This window comes from Tachyglossus aculeatus, chromosome 19 (genome assembly GCF_015852505.1).
Source record: "Tachyglossus aculeatus isolate mTacAcu1 chromosome 19, mTacAcu1.pri, whole genome shotgun sequence".
Classification (NCBI taxonomy): domain Eukaryota; kingdom Metazoa; phylum Chordata; class Mammalia; order Monotremata; family Tachyglossidae; genus Tachyglossus; species Tachyglossus aculeatus.
Genome location: NC_052084.1, coordinates 32,587,258 through 32,613,506, shown reverse-complemented (window position 1 = coordinate 32,613,506; position 26,249 = coordinate 32,587,258). Strand labels below are relative to the sequence as shown.

The following is a 26,249-nucleotide window of genomic DNA, read 5'->3' as shown; positions in this document are numbered from 1 at the left end:
AGGATATAGCTAATGGAAGGTTACTTTTATGTCTGGTGCTTTATTTTTACAGTAATTCGGAATGTATTATCTGTGGGATAATTTTCCTATTAGAGAAGTTTCTTGTCTGTACAATAACCTGGTATTCCATATCCTTTGCTTTGACACTTCTCCCTCACCTGTCCTTTCACGGAGATGATGCCTATTGGTGATCCAGGAAGCCATCAGAATCCCCAAAGGGAGGAAGTGTTATCTCGAAGACACCGTAAGAAACCCAACAAAAAATAATCATCTTTTTATGTGAGATATCAGCGTTTCACTAGATGGCAGGAGAGCCCCAGGTTTATCGACAGATTTGCTCTTTTACGAGAATGGATTTCCAGCAGCCTTTCTAATGGACTCAGAGCTGCTAGTTACGGGAGTCAGTCTGGGGGAATTTATTTTCCAGATTAGCTATCCGACAACAGAGATTAGATGGAAGGTACAACATTATTGCTAATAGTGAGAGTCTTCATTGTGCTTTCAAACCAAATTTATGGCACGTTTTATTTTTGTAGACTCGTGGTGTGGAAGGCTTTCTTTTCCAGAAGGCATATTTATTTTTAAGGTCTGGGTAATGGTTGAGGGAATATTGATGGTTTAATGTCGGAATCCCCTTTAGAGACAAATCAGTCAATCAGTGGAATTTATTGAGTGCTCAGTGGGAACAGAGTACAGGATTAAGTGCTTGGGAGAGTGTAATGTAATAGAGTTGGTAGGTATGATTGCTGGCCTCAAGAAGCTTACAATCTAGTGGACAAAGAAGCCAAAGAAGTTTTTATTTAGCTCGTGCTTTGTAATAATAATAATAATGATGATGATGATGGTATTTGTTAAGCACTCACTATGTGCCAAGCACTGGTCTAAGCACTGGGGTGGATACAAGGTAATCAGGTTGTCCCACATGGGGCTCACAGTCTTAACCCCCATTTTACGGATGAGGTAACTGAGGCACAGAGAAGTTAAGTAACTTGCCCAAACTCACACAGCTGACAAGTGGCGTAGCCAGGATTAGAACCCACAACCTCTTGACTCCAAACCCCGTGCTTTTTCCGCTAAGCCACACTGCTTCTCTTTTGCTTGATGGGTGGCTGCAAAGGGCTCTTAGCGGGCATAGTACACTACAGGGTATTTTAGAGTACTGTCATTGTGGCTGGCCTGGAATATTTTATTCCAAGCATGAAGCATTCTCGGTGGAAGAAGTATGCTTCCGCATAGCGGAACATATGCACCCAAGATAGATGAGTTCTCTACACACGACTCAGTGTGAAAGGAATGTTTGGAAACTACAATATGTGTATTTCCATTATGTACTTTCCAAATCTCACAAGTACTGAAACTCACACAAAAAAGTACTGTCGTGGAAATTTGAAGTGTTCCAAAAGGTATGAATGTCTCGACATCTCTGAGCTAGGGTAAAAAGCTGAAGCAAGAGATTCTTAAAGAGCTTTTACAAATCATATTCAATAGGTTAGACTTAATGGCCTTTGGGGAAAATTACCTTCAGAGTAATCTCAGCAATATATTTAGAGTGTTTGACTTTTTGCTCCTGATAAATTCTGGCTAGAAATTCTACCGTGTTTTCTGTTGATGTGTGAGCTGTTTATGTTTCCTCAACTGTAGGGGCAATTGTTCTCCTATTGTTCATGAAAACATTAGAATATTTTAATTTTGAAAACTTTTAAAACTGGGAAACTTGTTTCCTTTCTTCCAAGATCAACTACTAAACATTGAAGTCCCTTTTTATAAGTTGAGCATCATTTAAAAGAGCCCAGCAAAGCAATTGCAGTTGTAACACAGACCATTTAATCAGAATAAATTGAATCTTTGCTTAAATAGGCACAATGGCACTTAAAGCAATAGCCACACACTCTGTGGCTGATATCTGCTAAGAACTCATGGATTTATAATCAAAATGATATGGTTGAATAGTTACTTAAATCAATCAATCAATCAATCGTATTTATTGAGCGCTTACTATGTGCAGAGCACTGTACTAAGCGCTTGGGAAGTACAAATTGGCAACACATAGAGACAGTCCCTACCCAACAGTGGGCTCACAGTCTAAAAGGGGGAGACAGAGAACAGAACCAAACATACCAACAAAATAAAATAAATAGGATAGAAATGTACAAGTAAAATAAATAAATAAATAAATAGAGTAATAAATATGTACAATCATATATACATATATACAGGTGCTGTGGAGAAGGGAAGGAGGTAAGATGGGGGGATGGAGAAGGGGGCAAGGGGGAGAGGAAGGAAGGGGCTCAGTCTGGGAAGGCCTCCTGGAGGAGGTGAGCTCTCAGCAGGGCCTTGAAGGGAGGAAGAGAGCGAGCTTGGCGGAGGGGCAGAGGGGGGGCATTCCAGGCCCGGGGGATGACGTGGGCCGGGGGTCGACGGCGGGACAGGCGAGAACGAGGCACAGTGAGGAGATTAGCGGTGGAGGAGCGGAGGTTGCGGGCTGGGCAGTAGAAGGAGAGAAGGGAGGTGAGGTAGGAGGGGGCGAGGTGATGGACAGCCTTGAAGCCCAGGGTGAGGAGTTTCTGCCTGATGCGCAGATTGATCGGTAGCCACTGGAGATTTTTGAGGAGGGGAGTAATATGCCCAGAACGTTTCTGGACAAAGATAATCCGGGCAGCAGCATGAAGTATGGACTGAAGTGGAGAGAGACACGAGGATGGGAGATCAGAGAGAAGGCTGGTGCAGTAGTCCAGACGGGATAGGATGTGAGCTTGAATGAGCAGGGTAGCAGTTTGGATGGAGAGGAAAGGGCGGATCTTGGCAATGTTGCGGAGCTGAGACCGGCAGGTTTTGGTGACGGCTTGGATGTGAGGGATGAATGAGAGAGTGGAGTCGAGGATGACACCAAGGTTGCGGGCTTGCGAGACGGGAAGGATGGTAGTGCCGTCAACAGAGATGGGAAAGTCAGGGAGAGGACAAGGTTTGGGAGGGAAGACAAGGAGCTCAGTCTTCGACATGTTGAGCTTTAGGTGGCGGGCGGACATCCAGATGGAGATGTCCTGAAGGCAGGAGGAGATGCGAGCCCGGAGGGAGGGGGAGAGAGCAGGGGCAGAGATGTAGATCTGGGTGTCATCAGCGTAGAGATGATAGTTGAAGCCGTGGGAGCGAATGAGGTCACCAAGGGAGTGAGTGTAGATTGAGAACAGAAGGGGACCAAGCACTGAACCTTGGGGAACCCCCACAGTAAGAGGATGGGAGGGGGAGGAGGAGCCTGCAAAAGAGACTGAGAAAGAACGACCGGAGAGATAAGAGGAGAACCAGGAGAGGACGGAGTCTGTGAAGCCAAGGTCAGATAGCGTGTTGAGGAGAAGGGGGTGGTCCACAGTGTCAAAGGCAGCTGAGAGGTCGAGGAGGATTAGGACAGAATATGAGCCAAGCATTTTACTGTAAATCTGATCAAGCATTTTACTGTTGCACATTGGGAAGCACAGACACGATTAAATAGGAATTTTTGTGTTCCTAGGGGGATGGCACCTTCTACTTTTAAAAGTTTTTTGTTATTTAAGTGCTTACTATCTGCCAGGCACTGTACTAAGCGCTGGGGTAGACACAAGCTAATTGGGTTGGCAGTGATGGCACAAAAGCAAAATCCTCTTCATAAGGAGTATTGATGATGGATTTATGACCCTATTAAACTTAGACCTCTCCTTCCCCAGAAGACCAAAATGAATGTTGATTGGGTATGACAAGGGGAGGAAATCTGGTCTGATATAAAATTAGCATAAGGTAACTATTCCTAACTGACTTTATTTAAAGTCACTTGGACTCAGTGGCATCTGTAAATTGGCCATCCTAGACTACCTCCAATTTGTACATTTTAGCCATTAGGAAAGCCATCATTAAATTAATTAATTTTGAAACCCCTGCCATAGTAAAGCAACAGATTATGAAAGGTAATGGCCATCATTTGATAGAAGCCTAAACATTTGAACTCAGAAAAAATATGCCTAATAAGTATTGATAATAAACTAATAAAAAAACTGAACTATTCAAACAATGACATTCTAGTTCTCAAAACAGAAAAAGAAAGTTCTATCATATTTAATATTGGGAATTGGATTCAAGCAAACTACATTCAGTTGTAAGCTTCTTGAGGGCAGGGAACCAAGTTTTATACTTCTCTTATGTTTGCAGTTGCCTAGTACAGTCTTCAGACGTGGTAGTACAACAAGAGAAAGCTTTTTGGCCCAGAGTATGCATCCCAATTTCACTTTTTCAGCTAGACATATACTCATGGGTAAATTTCAGTCATTGGCATCTCCTGGAAGTACAAAGGACAGCTGTATTTATTGAGATCAATAAATCCCTGACTTTCCCATCTCTGTTGACGGCACTACCATCCTTCCCGTCTCACAAGCCCGCAACCTTGGTGTCATCCTCGACTCCGCTCTCTCATTCACCCCTCACATCCAAGCCGTCACCAAAACCTGCCGGTCTCAGCTCCGCAACATTGCCAAGATCCGCCCTTTCCTCTCCATCCAAACTGCTACCCTGCTCATTCAAGCTGTCATCCTATCCCGTCTGGACTACTGCACCAGCCTTCTCTCTGATCTCCCATCCTCGTGTCTCTCTCCACTTCAATCCATACTTCATGCTGCTGCCCGGATTATCTTTGTCCAGAAACGCTCTGGGCATATTACTCCCCTCCTCAAAAATCTCCAGTGGCTACCAATCAATCTGCGCATCAGGCAGAAACTCCTCACCCTGGGCTTCAAGGCTGTCCATCACCTCGCCCCCTCCTACCTCACCTCCCTTCTCTCCTTCTACAGCCCAGCCCGCAACCTCCGCTCCTCCACCGCTAATCTCCTCACTGTACCTCGTTCTCGCCTGTCCCGCCGTCGACCCCCGGCCCACGTCATCCCCCGGGCCTGGAATGCCCTCCCTCTGCCCATCCGCCAAGCTAGCTCTCTTCCTCCCTTCAAGGCCCTGCTGAGAGCTCACCTCCTCCAGGAGGCCTTCCCAGACTGAGCCCCTTCTTTCCTCTCCCCCTCGTCCCCCTCTCCATCCCCCCGTCTTACCTCCTTCCCTTCCCCACAGCACCTGTATATATGTATATATGGTTGTACATATTTATTACTCTATTTATTTATTTATTTATTTATTTTACTTGTACATTTCTATCCTATTTATTTTATTTTGTTGGTATGTTTGGTTCTGTTCTCTGTCTCCCCCTTTTAGACTGTGAGCCCACTGTTGGGTAGGGACTGTCTCTATGTGTTGCCAATTTGTACTTCCCAAGTGCTTAGTACAGTGCTCTGCACATAATAAGCGCTCAATAAATACGATTGATTGATTGATTGATTGATCAGTGCTCTGAACACAGTAGTGCTCAGTAAATACTGTGATAGCTGACTATTTCGGAGCTGTCACATGTGCTTGAAACCATTCGGGAGGTTTTAACCACTTGTACAGATGTGGTTGTAAAGCCTAATGCGGTCTCAAAATAGCAACAATCTCTGCCTTTCACCGATGGAGTCAGACTTTTAACAGCCCTGCTTCCAGACTCCTGAGAGCTGGAAGCCTATTCCCAGACCAGGTACCCTCCCACCACTCCCAGTGCGCGGGCACACCCACGTTCCCCCGGCTTCTCCACAAGACTCAAACTTCATCCTTCAACGTTGGACTCTGAACACAATAGACTTTTTGAACTGCTGAATTCCTTCCCAATGTGCCTCACCACCAAAGTGCTGCCTTTTGTAGCAGGGCTTCCAGTGAGATGATCAGTAAACTAAAGGCTTTATTTTCCCACCCTTCCTAGCCCAATTCTGAAGAGCGAGTCATCATTTCTTCCTCTCCCTGTTCTTCCCGAACGGTGACGGTTAAATCTCACACGAGCCAATAAGTCCCCCTTCCAGATTTTCTTCTCTGAACTGCATGGGTCACAAGGAGGGGTACATCCTTAATTAATCATGTTTATTGAGTGCTTACTGTGTGCAGAGCACTTTACTAAGTGCTCGGGGAAGTACAACACAATGGTATAACAAAAACATTCCCTGCCCACAACAATTAATGTCTAGAGGGGGAGACACACATTAATGTAAATAAATAAAGTGGTATAGGGGATGGTAGTGAATAAAGGAAGCAAGTCCACGTGATGCAGAAGGGAGAGGGAAAAGAGGAAATGAGGGCTTAATGCCCTTAATGTCCAAAGGACCCCAGGCATCTACCTAGACACAAAGCACTCCCATCAGCAGGAGCAATTCTAAATACCATTTGGCCCTCTTCCTAAAGGGCAACTCCAAATGATTGGCATCTAGGTGGCTCATAGACTATATGGAATTCTTCTTCAACAAGGCTAGCTCTGACTGATTGGCAAGTACACTTCAAGCGGCCCCCCCCCCCCCCCCCCCGCCGCCAGCCATCAATCTTCCTAATGCGTCATAAGTGTCACTTGCAAGGCAGCAATCTGTTCCTCACATCCTCCTATTCGAGTTACAGCCTTTTCCTCCCCCATCTGTAAAGCATCTGGAGACACCTGTAGACTGTCTTCTTTTCACCAGGAACAGAGGTTACTTTCCTCGAGTTCAGTAGCTCACTTCTCTCCCCGCTTTCCGTTCAGGTCAGGCCAATTTTTCTGTACATTGGCCTATAAAATATAATTCTCTAATTGTGTCTTTCCTGTGGACTCTTCGACCTCTCCCCGCCCCGGTCACACATACACAAACACATACCCCCACTTCATATGGGAGAGCTGCCATTCTTGGAGATCCCTGAGGTGAAAAAAGGGAAAGGGATGAGAATGCACTTTCCTGGCAGTTCTTGGGTCTACTGGTTGTTAGGTCCTGGTGCTTTTCATAGCAGTTTCGAGTTGATGACCTCACACGACTTTGGAAAGAAAGGAAACAGTTAAGAAACCCTGTCGTATTTTGAACTTGAGGCACAATGTTGCCACATTCTTCAGGTGATTGTTAATTTGTTGAGGGGGCACAGGTGGTGGAAGGGACTTTGGATTTCTTGGATCTAATTTTTGAAGGTTTTTTTTCCTTGAGATTGTCCCCAAGAAGAAAGTTTTAATTTAGAAAACAAACAATGAAAGCTTCCAACCCTCATGTTATGGAAGAGGCTGGAGCGTACTTTGATGCAAGAGTTCTACCCAAGACTTGGGTTGTATCAGAAATTATTGGGAGTAAGAAATTCAGCACTTTGGTGAATTAGTTTTCAGTGTCAATAAGGAAAGTAGGTGAGACGAAGGGAACGGGAATGATTAGGAGAGGTCTAAGTAGTGATCAACAGACTCTGTCTTTCACTTGGAAGACGATGCCATTTTCTCCAGTGGTTTTCAGTCCATTCTGCTCCACAAAACTTTAAAGACCTTTAGGTAGACTCCTCTACATTCCTTCAGAATTCTTGGGTTTCCCTCTTTAGTGCTTTTAACAATGAAGGAAAAGTATTTATGATTTGTTCCTGTGGCTTTGGTTCAGGCTGTGGTGTTTTAATTGGTGTCAGTTTTTCACTTAATGCAGCATTTTCCTTTTTTTCTGAGTTTTGAGTTGAGCAAAACATGTATGATTTCACCTACGAACAATTTTGGGAACTTGTCTTTGCTCCTCTGGAATTTCTAAACAGTTTTATCAGTTCACTGGTGACAGTGTTATGATTACTTTTCCACTAAACCTATTAAACTTTTCTCAAAATATTATTTTTTGACTTAAGGTGCCTTGGCCAAGGTCATTTTTTTGGGACTATTTCTTAGGAACATCCTTTAAGTGTAATTGATTTGTATATTATGTTATTTGTAGAGAACCTGCCTCAAATGGGTATACGATAACTTGGCTTTTATGGGAAGGGATGGGTCATATATAGCTTTGTAACCTCTTGTTTCTTTGTACACTTGGTAAACAGATCAATATGTGAATATGGTGGTGTTGGGCTCAATAGACAGATCTATTTTGTGGTCTTTTATTGATAATATAGATCTGGCTCAAAGGCTTTTGGAAGGGTTAAGTGTAAGCTGAAAGGACTTCAAGATACGAATGCTCAAGTATGGAAATACAGGGAAGGTTGTTGTTTTGGATGCCACATCTGGAATTTATGAAAATTCAGACATGGTACTACCCTGCCCTCTATTCCCTTTCCTTTGAGTGTGCACGCATAATAATGATGGCATTTATTACACGCTTACTATGTGCAAAGCCCTGTTCTAAGCATGTGTACACACGCATGCACATAAACACACAAATGCCCTCCTCCTCTACACCCCAACTTTTTCCCTTTCCCACTTCCTCGTGATGAAATGACCTCCAAAGTATTTCTACAATGAGACTTTAGACCGTCTTTTCCTTTTTTAACTCAAATTAGTGAGCCTTTAAAAAAGAACAAAAATTGACCAAAAGAGGCTATGAGTTTTCAAAAATTCTGATCCAGATATAGGGAAGTTTTCACACTTGAAGAGCTTCATCAGTGATTTGCTCCTTCAAAGTGATACATTCCTTGTCTCTCTCTGCTTGTTTCGATTAGGTTCAAGTTGTTGGTACTTAACACCAAAAAGAGTTAGAAGCAGCATGGCCTGGGAGTCGGAGGACCTGGATTCTAATCGCGGCTCTGCCAGTTGTTTTCTGTGTGACCATTGGAGAGCCACTTAACTTCTCTGTGCCTGTTTTCCTATTTTCTCTCCTGCTTAGACCGTGAGCCCAGTGTGGGACAGGGTCTATCTACCCCAGTTCTTAGAACGGTGTTTGACACTTAGTAAGTGCTTAGCAAATATTAAACAAACAAAAGAAAACATGGGCCTAGATTTAGTCTTGGCTCTGCCACTTGTCTGCTGTGTGATCTTGGGCAAATCACTTATCTCATCTGTAAAATGGGGATTAACACTGTGAGTCTCATGGGAGACGTGGACCGTGTTCAACCTGATTAGCTTGTGTCCACCCCAGTGCTTAGCTCTGTGCCTGGTATATAGTAAGCGCTTAATAAATACCATTAAAAAATTCTAAGTAACCTCTGTCTTTTCAACAAATTAATAGTGATTATTTTAAAACTGACCAAATCACCAGGTTGTTAATAGAGCGAATACTACTTACCACCTAAAAAAAACCCAGAAAGAAGCCTGCCAGAAGCCGGAGAACAATTAATTTTCTCTCTCCCAAAAGGTTATTCTCTTGCTGTGCTTGAAGAAGCTGGTGTATTCTGCTTTTGAAGCTCAAGTAACTTTTCCTGAGGTTATTTTCTGCTGCATATTTATCCATTTCATTGGGTTAAAAAAAGTTAAGGCAGTCATCATTATTTAGTTGATTATAGGAATGGTTAGTTGTCCAAAAGGACCATTGTGGGGCAATTTGTCCTTGCAAATCCTCCTATTTTAGGGTTAAATGGTTCCCTAGAAGATTGCTTTGGTTCTCCTGAACTTATATAGTTCTTTGTTGGATTTTTATTAGGATATAGTTGCTTGTATTAATGGTGGTTTAAAAGAGAAACATTTTTTTTTCCCCAACTCTTCTGTCTTGTTTCCTCCCGCTGAATCAGTAAAGGGCAATTGTCAATGACTTTTGTCAGTGCTTCTGAGTAGATGTCAGTCTGACAGCTTCCTCATTACATTTATTCAGCCGACAGCCAGGCAAGACTTCTCTACTCAATTATGGGGCATCCACAGGGCTGGAGGCTGGAGGTGAGAGCCTAATTATCTTAATTAGGAACTTCTTAACCATTTCACTGGAAACTCCCCTTATTAGATCAGATAGGCTTGCTCCAAGCAAACATTTTATGGAAACACTTTACTGAACAGTCCGGATATTTATCCCCCATACTCAGTGAAGTGGTTAATTCCCTAGCAGCTTCCTCATTCATTCAGTTCATTTAGTCGTATTTATTGAGCGCTTACTGTGTGCAAAGCACTGTACTCTTTCCATCTACTCCCCATTGTGTAGATGCAGCCTGAGGCTTCAAATCCAGCCTCTGATTTGATTGTGCTTTCTTGAAGTTGGCTCCTTACTGTGTCATTATTTCAGCCTCTGATATATGTTTGGTGCTGCCTTATTGCCTCAGATACCAAGTGTAGCCAGTTAGTGGTATGATTCCCTTATGGCTGGCTCCCACGCTGCCCTTTCGTTACAGTTTCATGGCTCACCAGCACTCTGTGATGAACGTTTTTGGGAAGGAGAAAGTCCACCTACGAATACACTTCTCCATAAATATTACAGACTCTCATGAGCTGGTGGTGTATTTTTGTCACGTGGAATGTGCAACACCCTCTTCTTCATGGTGAAACTAAATCTTCACTATCAGAATAGGTACCATCTGTTGGTAGTTAGTGGCCAACCTTATCTTAACCTTGCTAGGTTTTGTGGTGATTGTCTTGTTCCGTTCTGACTCATCGATCAGTCTAATTTTTTTTTTTTTTACTTCCCAGGTAAGACTTTCTCCTGGTAAAAAGCAGCCGCTCATTTATCTCTAATTCTTTTCATCTTGATACAGCATATGATAAAGCAAGATTAGCTGTTTACATCTGAGTTCCCAGAGCCTTATTGTGTTCAGTCAGATGTTTAAAAATGATAACAACATGGGCATTAGCTATATGTATTTAATTGCTTAAGGTTTGATAGGGGCAGAACTATACAGCTATGAGTAACGTTGCAGGTGCGGTATTAAGTTATTCAAATGTTGCTGGCACCTCTAGATCAAATGGAAGGTGCACTATCAGCCATATTAGGGAGTACTTGAATCCCAAATGGAGAAGTCTGGGCATTTTCTAATATAGGCCAGAATCTGTAGACTTTGAGAAGGTGAAGTCAGAGTCCCTTGAAAAGCATGAGCCCTAGTTCAGATTAATCTGTTAAATTGCATAGCTCTACCCCTGCCCTGTGTTTTTGTGACAACTATCTGTATGTCCTGGCTTCTGGACTGACACTGGCTTCTAAAAGCTCTTTAAGCTGTTTTTATCATTGTCCTAATCGTCATCATCATCGTGATCATGTTTCCCACCAGAAAGGGAAGCATGAAGTCTCTGGATCCAATTAGAATATTGTTCCACATCATTTATCCTGTTTTTATTCTGAGAGGACAGTTTTGACATCAATAAGCATAATACTTTTCTGTTTTATTATTACATACAGTAGCTGTTAGGCTTATTGTGTATTTGTATGTTCCTTTATTGTTACCAAATTTCATAAAGCTGTTTCAGTACATTAAAATATTTTAGGCCATAGATTTGTTTTCAGCACTCCTGTGTTTAGAAAACAAGTTACTAGACAGATTGAATGATCCACCTGGTTCAATTACTTCAATCTTGGTTTTGAATTATTGCCCACTCAAATAGCTTGTTCTGCTTCTCATTTTTTCCAGTGGCATGGAGCAGACACGTAATTCCCAGAAAAATGAAGTAAGGAATGTTAGCCAGAGGTGTAAGCTGTGCTCCCTCATCTGAGTTTGATGGACGCAAAACCAACTAGGTTTCTGAGTGCACTTAAAACAATAGGTCTCAGTGTACATGTAAATTACATGTGGAATCTTTAAAAGTGTTTGTGTTTATCAGTGTTCTTACTATTAGAAGATGATGTAACATGGCCTGTTGGAAAGTACCCAGAGCTGGGAGACAAGAAAACTGGGGCTCCAGTCCTTCTTTGACTTGCTTACCGTGTGACCTTGGGAAAGCCATTTAACTTCTTTTGTGCCTCAGTATCCTCAAGTGTAAAATGGACATAAAATGCGTGTTCTCCCTACCTGTCAGACTGGAAGCCCATTGTTGGATAGGGACTCTGGTCTGGTTTTCTTGTACCCCACAGATAGCATGGTGCTTAGCACATAGTAAGCACATCGTAAATGCCATCAGCATCATTATTATTAATACTATTTTGATGCTATTGGTATGTGGGCATTCTTACATGATGGAAGCTAGTGACAAACAAAGGTTGACCATTGGTAGAGGACTTGGAGCTATTTTTCCACTGCCTGTCTTACTCCTGGTCAATCCACAGCTTTTGCTCAGAAGATCGTCTGTTCATGATCCCCGAATGTCAGATCAGTCTACCTGCCAGTATTGTTTCCCAGCAGCTACAGCTCTGTGCCAGTATTTGAGGTTGTTTTTCCCTGTGCCATTAAAGTATAACCTCTGGTCCCCTTAGAACACTTCAATTTACTATTTCTTTAGGTTGAAAATGAGGAACAGTGTAATGTGCAGGTCCCTTTTTCTTTTATACAGCTGTGCAGTTATCTCTCTCTCTCTCATTGTATCTATGGCCCAGTATAAAAAGCGCAATACACAAGCATGCTAGCATTTTTCTCATCAAAGCGGATCCTTTTCTTCTGCTTCATACATATTGAAAGTAAATGTCAGCCAAATTTTAAAAATAAAATTTATGTTCCGTCATCTCGGAAGCCTCCCCAAAGAGAAATAGCACAGGAAATAAAATAGGCAAAATCTTAATATTCCATTTTCTAGGCTGTAAGGAAAGTGAAAACAAAGCTTAGAGGAGCAGAACTGCGTTAGAAAATTTGCTATGAAAAGCTCTGTATAAAAAATAAAGTTGTCTTAAAAAGGGCTAGTTACATACAAAACATTTTAAGTGCCAGCTAATTGTCAGCACTTGCAGAAGAGGCATGTTGCTATTCTGCCATTAAACATACAATTACCGCCCCAAGATTAGAGGCTAGTTAGACAGATTTGACAATTAAATTGGTAAAGACATGAATTGGCTTTGCAGTTTAAAATTAAATAATACATGTGTGTTTAATTACTATTGTGGCAAGGGAATTGTGCTGCAGTGATCATATGGTAACTTGCAGCTGTGATCTTAAAGTAAATTTAAGATTACAGCCCTAAATTACATTGGTGAAATGAATTAGGCTTTATTATAGTATTAATGGATGAGTAGTGGTATTAATAATAATACTAATAATGATGGCATTTGTTATGTGCTTACTATGTGCAGAGCACTGTTCTAAGCACTGGAGGGATACAAGGTGATCAAGTTGTTCCACGTGGGGCTCACAGTCTTAATCCCCATTTTACGGATGAGGGAACTGAGGCTCAGAGAAGTTAAGTGACTTGTCCAAGGTCACACAGCAAATGTGACAGAGCGGGATTCAAACCCATGACCTCCGACTCCAAAGCCCGTGCTCTTTCCACTGAGCCACGCTGCTTCTCTAGTAAGAGTATTTATTCAGCAGTCGCTGTACGCAGAGTAATAATAATAATAATAATGATGATGGTATTTGTTAAGCGCTTACTATGTGCCAAGCACAGTTCTAAGCGCTGGAGTACTGGACTAAGCACTGGGAGAGAATACACAGGTGGGAATTAGACATAGTCCCTGTCTTGTGGGGAGAAGGGTTTGGAGGCAAACACATCAGGGGTGATGAATCATTAAAACACATTGCAAGTAAATTCACAAAATAAGCTCAAAGTCTCAGCAGGGATGGTGGAGTCTGAGAACGCACGGGAGCGTGCTGGGAATGGTGATCCTCAGTGGCAGGAAGAAGACGGCGGTTACCATGTTACCGTGATGCTTGTCTCATTGGGGAAAACATCATCCAACACTGTGACAAAAGAAGCTTGGAGAAGCAGTGTGATGGTTGCCCTCCTTAGCGTTCATCGTCATGGGTAGAGATATGCCTATTAGATACATCTTCTAATAGCCCTCTTTTAACTAAACCCATTTTGGATTTCATACATGAGTCCATCTAAAAATCTCTCTGATATTTTCTGTGCGCACAGTTCCAGTATTGAGTTCTGTGTGCTCACCACCTACTGGGAAGAAGTGTCTTCCTTCTGTTTGACTTCAATCAATCAATCAATCGTATTTATTGAGCACTTACTGTGTACAGAGCACTGTACTAAGCGCTTGGGAAGTACAAGTTGGCAACATATAGAGACAGTCCCTACCCAACAGTGGGCTCACAGTCTAAAAGACTTGAACCTAGCACCTCAAACTTCAGCGGTGCCCCCTTCATTCTTAGCTGTCAGACTGAAAAAGAGAAGCTCTTTGGTCCAGTAAAAGGAAAAAAGGCTGTGAAACTGTGTAATATTTCAAATCTGAATTTCTTCTCTAACTCTTGGTGGGGGTCAGTGTACACTACATTTAAAATCGGGCCACACAGCAAATACAAAAGAGAAAGGAAGTGATTATTTTTTCAATAACAATTTCTCCTATACTTGTGGAGAATTATTATGCACTTACTATATGCTAAGCCCTGTGGTAGATACAAGATAATCAGGTTGAGCCCGGTCCCTCTGTGCCACTGAACTGGACATGGGTGGGGTTCTCCGAAAAACATGGGGAAGGGGACAGCATTTTCAGAGCTTCTTTCTTCCTGAGGTTCCTGCAGGGCAGCTTGGGTGGCATTTACATGCATTATTAATTGTTTGGATTTCTAGGGTTTTAATTAATTTCTATCCTACCCCTGATTCATTAAAAAATAGTAATGATGGCAATATGTGGGTTAAACTTGAAAAAAAATATTATTTTTCTTCGACCATTTTCCCCGCCAAAATAGATTTAAGCTGATTTATGAATCCGTAAATCTTCCAAGGTTAAGAAGTCAGTTTATATTGAATTGTCCATATCACCATGGCCATTCATGTAATTTTCCTCTGCTTTGGAATGTGAAACCCGGAAAGTTTGATCATTTTAAGGGCATAATGAATGTTTTATTTCTTAACATTTTCCCTTCTCACTCTTCTAAGGAATCTGGAATTTCTGGGTTACAGGCATCCAAAGTCAGTTTTTGCTTACCTCGTGTCTTGTGTCTTCATTCTTCTCATTCCACTGTAGAACCTTGATTTGTAAAATCAAGATCTAAATGTCTTTTGGACTTTTGGAGTTTTTTGGTTTTTTTGGACTGATTCTGTAATCAAATTCCTTAGTAAGGTTGACTTTATATTGATTGATTAACCTCTGTAGGTCAACAGGTAGCCTGAGGTCTAGCATTCTGTAGCTTTTTGTTCGGTTTTTAAATGCTCGAAAGGTTTAATGTTGTAGAAGAAACATTTTCCTGGTGAATGTTGTTGAATGTTAATGAAAAATAAAACCCCAAATGTTAAAAATTATTTTCTAATTTTTGCCTGATTAGCTGATAGTGGTCCCTGATTGGTATTTCTTACACATATAAAGCCCAAGTCCCAATTATTAAGGACCTAAGTAAAAGAGACCAGTTACTTTAAGTTTAGAATTCAAAACCAATACTACTATTATCTCTAATCCATGATTAAAGTTGAACTTTTTATTGAAATGTCAGAAATACATAAGAAGAAACCTTTTTTCTGCATAATTGTTGTTTTATTCCATGTAGGAAGGTTTTGCCTTGAGTATATTGTTAAAAAGGTAATATTTCTATAAGAATGGTATTTCTGCATTTTGTAAACTTCTGCTATCTTGCATAAGGTTTTTCTGTGCTATGAATTTTTGAAATGTGTATTTGAAAATCTAATATAAAAGTTGAGATTCTTCTATAGGTTCTATTTTGTAAGAGAAAAATACCGCAACACATATGTCTTTTTATAAAAATCAGAACATCTCACATTGAGATGTGTTTGAGAAATTCGAAGATCCAATTGACCCTGCTTAAATCAATGTTTAATAGAATCAGTGGACTAAAGCATGTGACTGCTGCTGCCAGAAATTCAAATAAAATATCTTTTTAACTGAAGGCTTGAAAATATTTTAGATAATGGGAAAATAATGAAAAGTTTTCAGAATAAAATATGATGTTATTTCAATGATTTAAAAAGCAAACTACTTTAATCAAAAGAAATGATCTCAGTGATTTGATTTTATGGAATTTAAACAAGTTTTTCAAAGAGTAAATAATTTGCATGGGTGTTTTATGGACATTGTGGATGAGGGGATTGCATTTTTGTACACAGTTTAACTTTTATAACTATAATCCATGGAGAATCTTGGAAAGTTAGCTATACTGGTGATGAATATCTGTTATCAGTAGTATAAGTGTTCAGAACAAATAAGGTAAAAGAATTGATAGAAAAGACACTATGAAAGCTATACATAGGTAAGGGGATCAGTTCATTGACAACAGTGGAACATGCTATATAACCTAAAACAATTAAACTTTGAGACTCCTAAAACTGAAAAGAAAGAAACACCTAGGAGGAAATGCCTTTCATAATTTGTAGTCCTTGACATAATGAAGCAGCATGTTCCAGGCTTGTAATAATAATAATAATAATGATGGTATTTAAGTGCTTCAATGGAAAGAGCACGGGCTTTGGAATCAGAGGTCATGGGTTCAAATCCCGGCTCTGCCAATTGTCAGCTGTGTGACTTTGCGCAAGTCACTTAACTTCTCTGTGCCTCAGTTACCTCGTGTGTAAAATGGGGATGAAGACTGAGCCCCCCGTGGGACAACCTGATCACCTTGTAACTTCCCCAGCGCTTAGAAGTGCTTTGCACATAGTAAGTGCTTAATAAATGCCACTATTATTATTATTATGTGCCATGCACTGTTCTATTATACGGTTCAGTGTCAGTTAATGAGCAAGTTGGAGCTGTATAGTTAATGAGACCCCCCAACTGCCCCTTAGATGACATAGAGTCTCCTGGGATGCTGATAAACCTGTAACTTGTTGGTGCCCAACCGCTAAACTGGGGTTAGCCCCAGCATGATATTAAAATGGGGACTTCTTATCCTGTCACCAGATCTGGACTTCCAGGAAATTTGGGACACCATTGGGTGGGGCCCAGGCTGTTGTAAGATTCTTTGCTAGTTTGACATGTCTTCTGGTTGTCATTGGTACTGCTCTTATTCCAGATTAGGCCTTTAAAACTAGTAAAACTATTAAAAACGGTCTTTTGCGGTCTCTGTTGAATCTTACCTCAATCCTAGGATCCAGAGAGTTGCAGTGGTTTAGTGAATATGGAGAACAGCTGTTGACGGTTCTCTAAATTCTGTAAAGCGGAAATTACTCCCTCCATACTTTCCAGTTTGCTTGGAGGTGGCTTCCATGTGGCAGTGACTGGGAAAACTGAGTCTCGGGGTGGGAGGAAGGGTGGGAGACTGGAGGTGAAAGAGCGATGCATGGAGGAAGGAGGGTGAACCCTTGAAAGCTTGGAACCAGCAGAACAGCTGGGATACGGGGAGCTTGCTGAGGGCAGGGAACGTGTCTGCCAACTCTGTTGTATTGTACTCTCCTAAGCTCTTAGTACAGTGCTCTGCACACAGTAAGAGCTCAGTAATACCAGTGATGACATTAACTCATCCCAGTTGTGTATTGAATGGTTTAAAAGATTTCCTGTAGGGGCACTGGGTAAATTTAATTGGTTTCAGTTTGTGGTTTAGAGAAATATAGGTTTTATTGTCGTCTCCTAAGCTCTAATGGCCACATATTATCTAATACTCAAAAGTAAGCCAGGATGCCAGTTCTCAATTAAGGAAGATTAGAATGGACATAGTAACAGATTTTATTAGTGAGTATGAAATTTATGTAGAAAAGCTCTATAACTTTAATCCCTAAAGTATGCCACAGTACAGGTGATTCCATTTCTTGGAAGGGAGGAAAGTAATGACATGAAACAGTCCGCCTCCATATAGGATTTTTTTAAAAAAATAATTGAATGCAGGGATTCTAGAGTGATGTGAAAATGTTTCCTTATTCCCCTTTGCGCCTCCTCCCCTTCTCACTTCTGTACACAAAGTGAGACTCCAAGCTTGTGAGATTGAAGTTCAGTGAGAAAATCAGAGCACAGGAATTCTTTTGTTCAAAACCTGCATATTGGTATCTGCAAATTATTTCTCATAACGGAGCAGTTATTTCCAATGGTATATTTTGCAGGTGCAAGCTCTACCCCATCACGAGTGGTAACTTGTTGAGGTCCCCTTGCTAACCTTTATCCCTTCTTTCTCATTCATAAACTCTAGTGTTTATCCAGCTACTGAATTTCAATAGAATCATTTGGTGACAGAGTTCAAATCTCCTCAGTTAATGATATTGTAGTCATATTTGAGTATGAAGCATCAAAAAATTAGTAATTTTTTGTTGTTAAATTTCTCACTAATTACTGTGAGAAATTATGAAGTTATTTTTCAAGTATTTCTATTATGTTTGTCAGCTGTCACTCTAACTTTTTTATGTGCTTCTGTAATTTCCCAAACAAATCCATTTAAGCCCTACATCCAAAAGTCCCTTATCTATAAATTTGTTTTCTTACACTTCTAGCTTTCCATTCCAGCATGTAGGAGACCAAATATTTAGGCTTCAGTAAGTTTTTAAGGGATTTTAATTCAAATTTAATACTTTCTCTGGAATGTGAACTGATTAATTTGTTAGGAACCTTGATGCCTGTCTATTGGCGCCAATTTAATGAAGCATTTTGATTCTTTTACTTCCCAAGAAAAGTCCACTTCAAAGGCGACAGTGCAAATCTAACAGTCTTACGACTATTTTCTGATAGTTTAAAGTTTTCTTGTAAAGTCAAGAGATTGGATCATTTACACTCACTAGCCATGTTTAATTGAAAAAGATTTGGAACAAGGTGGAAAATTTACAAAAAATGGGAGTGATAATAGCAGCCATGAAGTGAAGCGCTTGACACTCACCTTGAGATAGTGGGGCTTAGGCATCATTTATACTTTCTCCCAGCATAGGGAATGCTCCTAGACTTCTTGAACCAATTGTCCCAAGCCAAATACCTCAAGTGTGATTATTGATGTTCAAAATGACAAGACTTCCAAAACAGTTGATGAACTGTCAATAAATCAGGGCTGTAGTTAGAATGAGGGCATCTTTTGTTGATGTTGACGTCGAAGTGCCTGATTGAACACTAGGCAGTTGTCAGTGATTCACCTTTAAGCCTGTGGTTTTCCTCAGTTTTGTTTCACAGCCCTTGGGAAAGCTCCTAAAGCTTCTGGCCATTGACCAGAATGTGGGAGCAGGCAAAGTAGGTAGGATAGTTAGTGTCCAGCTTCAACCACTGTTTCCTGCTTTGTCGGCTACAGCATATGACCATGGCTGCCACCTGCTTGGAGGGGAGAGCAGCATGGGGCTGGGTTGTCTTTAGTAGCTGACAACAAAGATGCACGAGAACATGAGTATTTGAATTCTAGCCTTCGTAAATATGGGAGTACGGGAGAGACATTGTCCACAAAAATGACTGGAGGGAGAGCAGGTAAAGTTTTGCTCGTCTCTGATGCACTGGTGGGTGTTTTGAGAGGATTATGAAACTAAGCCAAAATGACAGCCGTGTTGTGCATTTTCAATAGCAAACAAATCAGCATAGCATGGGACAATTTTGTGTGTAGATGATATGCAGAGAAGCCGTGTGGCTTAGTGGAAAAAGCACGGGCTTGGGAGTCAGAGGTCATGGGTTCTAATCCCCGCTCCGCCACTTGTCAGCTGTGTGACTTTGGGCAAGTCACTTAACTTCTCTATGCCTCAGTTACTTCATCGGTAAAATGGGGATTAAGACTGTGAGCCCCACCTGGGACAACCTGGTAATCTTGTATCTCCCCCAGTGCTTAGAAGAGTGCTTGGCATATAGTAAGTGCTTAACAAATACCATCATCATCAAAAGAGGAAATGAGAGCTTAGTCAGGAAAGGCCTCTTGGAGCAAATGTCCCTTCCATGAGGCTTTGAAGGTGGGAGAGCAATTGTCTGTCAGATATGAAGAGGGAGGGAGTGCCAGGCCAGAGGCAGGATGTGGGCTAGAGGTCGGTGGCAAGATAGACGAGATCAAAATACAGAGAGTAGGTTGGCATTAGAGGAGCAAAGTGGGTGGGCTGGGTTGTAGGAGGAGAGTAGTGAGGGTAGATAGGAGGGGACCCAAGATGATTGATTGCTTTAAAGCCAATGGTAAGGGGTTTCTGTTTGATAAAGAGGTAGATGCATAACCACTGCAGGATCTTGAAGAGTCGGGGAACATGAACTGATTGTTTTTGTAGAAAAATGATTTGGGCAACAGAGTGAAGTAAGGACTGGAGTGGGGAGAGACAGGAGGCAAGGAGGTCAGCAAGGCGGCTGATACTGTAATCAAGGTGGGATAGGATAAATGCTTGGATTAATGTGGTAGCAATTTGAATGGCCAGGAAAGAGTGGATTTTAGCAATGTTGTGAAGGTTAAGCCGACAGGATGTAGTGATAGATTGAATATATGGGTTGAATGAGAGAAGAGTCAAGGATAACTCCAAGGTTACGGGCTCGTGAGACAGGAAGGATGGTGGGGCCGTCTAAAGTGATGGGAAGATCACGGGGCGAGCGGGGTTTGGGTGGGAAGAGAAGGAGTTCTGTTTTGGACATGTTAAATTTGAGGTTAAGTTTGAGGACATCCAAGCAGAGATGTCTCAAAAGCAGGAGGATGTGTGAGATAGCAGAGGGGGTGAGAGATCAGGGCTGGAGATGTAGATTTGGGGATCATTCGCCTAGAGGTGGTAGTTGAAGCTATGGGAGCGAATGAGTTCTCCAAGGGAGTGGGATGGAGGTGGAGTAGATGGAGAATAGTGGGGACCCAGAACTGAACCTTGAGGGACTCCCACAGTTAGGGGGTGGGAAGCAGAAGAGGAGTCCATGAAAGAGACCAAGAGAGATTGGAGAACCAGGAGAGGGCAGGGTCAGTGAAGGCAAAGTTGGTTGATATTTCCAGGAGAAGGGTGTGGTCTACAGTGTCGAAGGCAGCTGAGAGGTCAAGGAGGATTGGGATGGAGTAGAGGCTGTTGGATTTTGCAAGAAGAGAGCATTTGGGACCATTAGAGGGTGGTTTCTGTGGAGTGAAGGGGAAGGAAGCCAGATTGGAGGGGGTCAAGGTGAGAATTGGAGGAGAGGAACCTGAGACAGTGAGTGTAGACAACTTGCTCCAGGAGCTTGGGATTTAAATTAACCTTGCAGTTCTTCAACATGGTCATTTTGTAAGTGGACAGATGCAAAAAATTTACCGACGCCAAACAGCCATTGAACCAGTGGTTCGTAAGACTTTCTTAAATGCAAAATATGTGGTCATGGCGGGTCATTGTTACTTTTTTGGATTATTAACTAGAAAGATAAAAATATTTTACAAGTACACTTTCATGCTTTCTTTGCAGATATATGATGCTGATTGATGGCACAAATGAAGTTTTTATGATTGATAGAGATAACTCAGTGTTTCATGTTTCCAGCCTGGAATTTCCATTTCGTAAAGATCTTCGCATCCATTTATCAAACACGCTCTTGGATGGGGTAAGGTGCATATTATTTCTCTTGAAACCGGGTCATTTTCCATATATTAAATAGCTGAATTAAACCTTTAGTCTCTTAATGAATCTAGAGCCAGTACATTCAGTATTTGATGGTTCCCTGTATGACAGTCTCTGTAGTTCATTTCCTGTCATCTTATCCTTGCAGCGGTTGTAATGACTGCTGAAGATGGAGCTGCTAACTAAACCTTTATAACTGAACATGTGGTGTTTGAGATGGTATCCTCAGGGAAGAATAGTAGTGAAGAGATTGAAAGGGAGTTTAATGGAATTCCATATTCATCTTTGTCTCGCTAATATTAGCAACAGGAAAAGGGAACAAGAATGTCTTAATCATCTTTTATTTTTTCTTGCTGTGTTGAAAATTAATTCTAGTTGAAAAAGATCCTAGTTTCTTGGGGAATTGTCATTTGTCAGATAATTTTAATTACTGGTTATTGGTAATGTTTCTTTGGATGTTTAACCATTTTGCCCGATTCTTTGTTAATATTTAGCTATAGGTTTTAAAAGAGGTTATTGCATTTAGTTCCCCAGTTGAGATTTTCTAGAAATGGGAAAATTATCATTTATTTGATTTAAAGATGCAGTTCTGTTGTAATGAAAGTTTAATGTAAATCTGAAACTGCATCAGAGCTGAGTGGGTTTTTTTTCTAAATTTGGAGATATTTCGTAAAACAATCCATAAGCAAGACTAAAATGAAATATTATGAGGCCACACAATTTAGAAGTTTTGTGAAATCTTGTTCAAATGGATTAATGCTTATAAACACCGAAGTGCTAGAAATTGATGCTTAAAAAGCAGAATTATTTTCCAATTTTTTTTGTAAATGCTGGAATGGCAATAAGATTAAAGCCATGTTGGTTACCTAGATTGTAGTGAACTGAAATTACAACTGTGAATCATACAGTCTTTTCCATAAATTAAAGGCCTCACAATATGTTTTCAAGTATAGACATAAGTAACAGAAGCTCATGGAATTTATTTTATTCCAATTCTTGCAAAATTTTCTTTTGTCATTGTGTTAACAGAATTAATTTCAAATTTAAGAAATGTATGTTTTTTGTGGAAGTTTTCTTACCATTGTGGTTTGCCTGATATGCCCAGTATGCCCGATATATGTTACGTTGGTTTTATTTGAATAGTTGAAATTGGGGAATATATTTTCTCAGTACAAAACACTCAGTTCTCTTCTAATGCAAGATGTGTGTTCCTGATGAACCTATGGTAAGAAGAGCTCATGCTGCCCAAGGCGGAGGCCTCACAGGTTTTGAGACTGGATTTCCAGTCTCCCTCATCCCATATCACTCAAGGCTGAAAAAAACCCAAACTGGGTTTTTCTGGACCCATTCATTAATTGCTTACTTAGGTGCGCGAATTTGTTAAAGCACTTAACTGTATGCTGAATATTAGTACCAAATGTTAGGGTAGATGCAACATAAACAGATCAGTCTTAGTCCCTACCCCACATGGGGCTCACAGATTAAGGGGGAGGGAGAAAAGGTATTTTATTCCCATTTTTACAGATGGGAAAACTGAGGCCAGTCATGACTTGCCCATGAACCCGGGGCACCTACTCCCAGGCTTATGCTCTTTGACTGTGATCCCCATGAAGGACACAAAGGAGGATGTCTAGTGCTTGGCACCTAGTAAACGCTTAACAAATGTCACAATTAGGCCGTGCTGCTTCTCCCATTAACGGTAACCACCAAACCCCATTCTGCTTGTCCTTCCCACTCAAAATCCTCTCCCTTCATAATCCTCCGCACTCCAAAAAAGCCACACATACCCAGGCCCTGCACTTCATTTGTCATGGCCCTGGCAAAGGGCCCCATCTGGGTCCACTCAGTCAGAACCATTTTTTACTAAGCCTACTATCCACAATGAGATTTGCACCTCTGGTAGCATGAAAAAGGAAACAAAGCAAATGGAAACAATTTAAAATGAAAGCCACAAACTTTATTTCAGTAAGCAGAAATGGAACTATTATTTCCAGTATTACATCAAGCAAGTCTGTTAAGATAAGGACAGTTTTACAAACACACGGCGTATAGGGCACTGTGGCTAAGCGGAGCAGAGTTTTATTTGTGATAAATTATAATCTAAAAAGTATTGCATTGAAGAGTGGTTGGCCAGTTCTGAGACTACCTTTGGCCAGTCACCCAGCTTCCCGTCAGCTCGCCCATTTTTCATGCCACAGAAAATGTTAGATAATAGTTCAGGTAAAAACCCATTACATCCAAATGCACAGGGGTTTAAAGTCATTTCATTGTAATGGAATTTTCTTGAAATTCCTCTAGAATTTTGTCCATCCCCCCAGCCTCCCCCACACCCCTCCGCAAAATACTGTTTCCTACCAGGACTTTATTAATTTCAGATTGTCCTCTAGTTCTCTTCTGTCTATTCATTAACAAACTGTTCCTGTAACATTCTAAATCTAAGAGTAAACTTCAATTTCTTAAATTGTCTGGCTGTCACCTCTTGAGCTTTGCTGTTTTTGTAATGATCTGCCAAATTGTCGCCTTAACCCCCAAGGATGTGAAAATAAGGGATTAATTAAATTCACCATTTTACGTGAAATGAATCAGTGATTGGAATTTACTTTTTAATCTTCAGGTTTCCAGAATGAAGTCAGTAGTAAGAAAGCAAAATCTAGGAGCAGAGTATGCCATTAGAATTTAATCCTGTATAATAATAATAATCCATTGTGTCCCCCTGACACTTTTATTGTGCTAAAATCCCATTTTAACAGAACATTATTTGTGAAGTCCCCATCTTTCAAAAATATATCCCTGTTTACATGACCTCATTCACTGCCAGCTTTTCTCCCTTCTCCCTCCACTCTGACTTGAAATTGGGGAGATAGGGAATCCCTGTCCTCTCCTTATAATTTATTTTAGTGTCTGTCTTCCTTGCTAAATTGTAAGCTCCTTGAGAGCAGGGATCATGCTTACTAACTTCGTTACACTTTCCCAGTCACTTAATACAGTGCTCTATACAGAGTTTCCAAAAATAATAATACCATTCATTGATTTAATGCAAATAGAGACTTTTAGGGCACAGTTATAGTTGTAAAGATGGTCAATAAATACCACCGATTGATTATTTTACAGATAAGGAAACTGAGGCGCAGAGAGCTAAAGAGACTTACTGAATTCATCCAGTAAACCAGTAGCCAGATTGGAATTATAGTCCAGATATTGTGTCTCCTCCCAGTCTTTTCTGTGGTTTTTTGGTAGTTATCATCATCATCAATCGTATTTATTGAGCGCTTACTATGTGCAGAGCACTGTACTAAGCACCTGGGAAGTACAAATTGGCAACATATAGAGACAGTCCCTACCCAACAGTGGGCTCACAGTCTAAAAGGGGGAGACAGAGAACAAAACCAAACATACTAACAAAATAAAATAAATAGAATAGATATGTACAAATAAAATAAATAAATAGAGTAATAAATATGTACAAACATATGTACAGGTGCTGTGGGGAAGGGAAGGAGGTAAGGTAATAGTTAAGCTATTAAGGAAGTAAGTCACTTTTCTGAATGCCACTTGAAGAGGCAACAAAGGTGTTCTGTCCTCTAACTGAAAATCGAAATGGACTTTTACCAAAATGCCGGAGCGGAACTAAGGCTTTCCAGGAGCTTGGCCATTCTGAAAAGACCAGGCATGGTGGAGGGTAATGAGTGAGAGGAGAACCGTGGGATTTCAAACCTCGGCGGCTGGACTCCAGCCCTCGTTACAAGGTGGCATGGATACGGGGCACCACATTGTGTGAGCTGGAACGGAGGCCGTGTACCATCAGCCAAAACAGTGGGCGCTTCATGAGCGCAATCTGGCCCTTCCCTTGCTGGTGTGTGACTGGCTGCCTGGCATACCGCAGCCTGGGCCCTGGACCGCAGAATTGGGTGAGGCCGGCCGTACCGTCACCAACGGGGCTCCCGGGAATGTCTGCCAGTAAAGGGCAACCCAGCCCTAGGGCCACCTTGAAGCCAAAAGAAAAAAAAGTGAGCGCCTGATAAGAAAAAATTAGTCACATTGGGTACCCTAATCCACTCGGTTGCAAGTATCACGCTCCAGACTGTACTGCCTTATTTTCCTCACTCTTTCTAACTTTTGTGAAAATAAAGGCTGAAAACAAACTTCTGTCAACAGAAATCAACTGGTCGTATTTATCGAGCGCTTACTGTGCGCGGAGCACTGTACCAAGTACTTGGGAGAGTGCAGTATAACAGAGTTGGTAGACACGTTCCCCTACCACAGCGGGCTTACATTCTAGAGGTCTGTAAAGTATTAAAATAAATCCCTTATTCTTAGTGCACACCAAGTAATTTTTTTAAATGTACATGCATGACACTCCCCATGACTCTCCCCCTTTTAGACTGTGAGCCCACTGTTGGGTAGGGACTGTCTCTATATGTTGCCAACTTGTACTTCCCAAGCGCTTAGTACAGTGCTCTGCACACAGTAAGCGCTCAATAAATACGGTTGATGATGATCCATTGTGTCCCCCTGACACTTTCATTATGCTAAAATCCCATTTTAACAGAACATTATTTGTGAAGTCCCCATCTTTCAAAAATATATCCCTGTTTACATGACCTCATTCACTGCCAGCTTTTCTCCCTTCTCCCTCCACTCTGACTTGAAATTGGAAATTGGGGAGATAAGGATGATGACACAGATTCCCTTCTTTTTGTCTAGCCAACTGCTTGCCTCATCTCTACCCCTCGCCCCCCCCAAACCCCTTAAACCCCATACACAAAATAGTTATGTGTGTATGGGGGTGTATATGTGTTAGCTATTAAAATGCCGGGATTAGTAGAATCCCCAGTTTGGCAAAGATGGGTTTAGAGCACATGAAACTTAGTTAAACAAAACTAGGGATTTCTTTTTCAAAGTCAAAAAGGAAATGGGAAAGAAGACTAATTATTTTGGTTAGTTTTAAGAACCTTTGGAGCATATTTCAAATAAGAAAGTGATAACGCTTTATATCTTAATAACTTTGCTTCCAGGAAAATTGGTAGCGAAAGGAAACTATTACAGCTCCTCATTAGGTGTGCGTGGTTAACAGTTATGAATTTTGCCATTGCCA

At 41.2% G+C, this 26,249-nt stretch overlaps 1 protein-coding gene across 2 annotated transcripts in view; it reads left to right on the top strand.

Annotated features, from left to right (window-relative positions):
- Positions 1-26,249, top strand: part of RNGTT (RNA guanylyltransferase and 5'-phosphatase) — a 249,998-nt gene that overhangs the window by 38,376 nt on the left and 185,373 nt on the right. For both annotated transcript variants that reach the window (XM_038761118.1, XM_038761117.1), the window contains exon 9: positions 21,002-21,137. In XM_038761118.1, the coding sequence (XP_038617046.1) occupies positions 21,002-21,137 (136 nt within the window). The remainder of the gene's footprint in view (positions 1-21,001; positions 21,138-26,249) is intronic.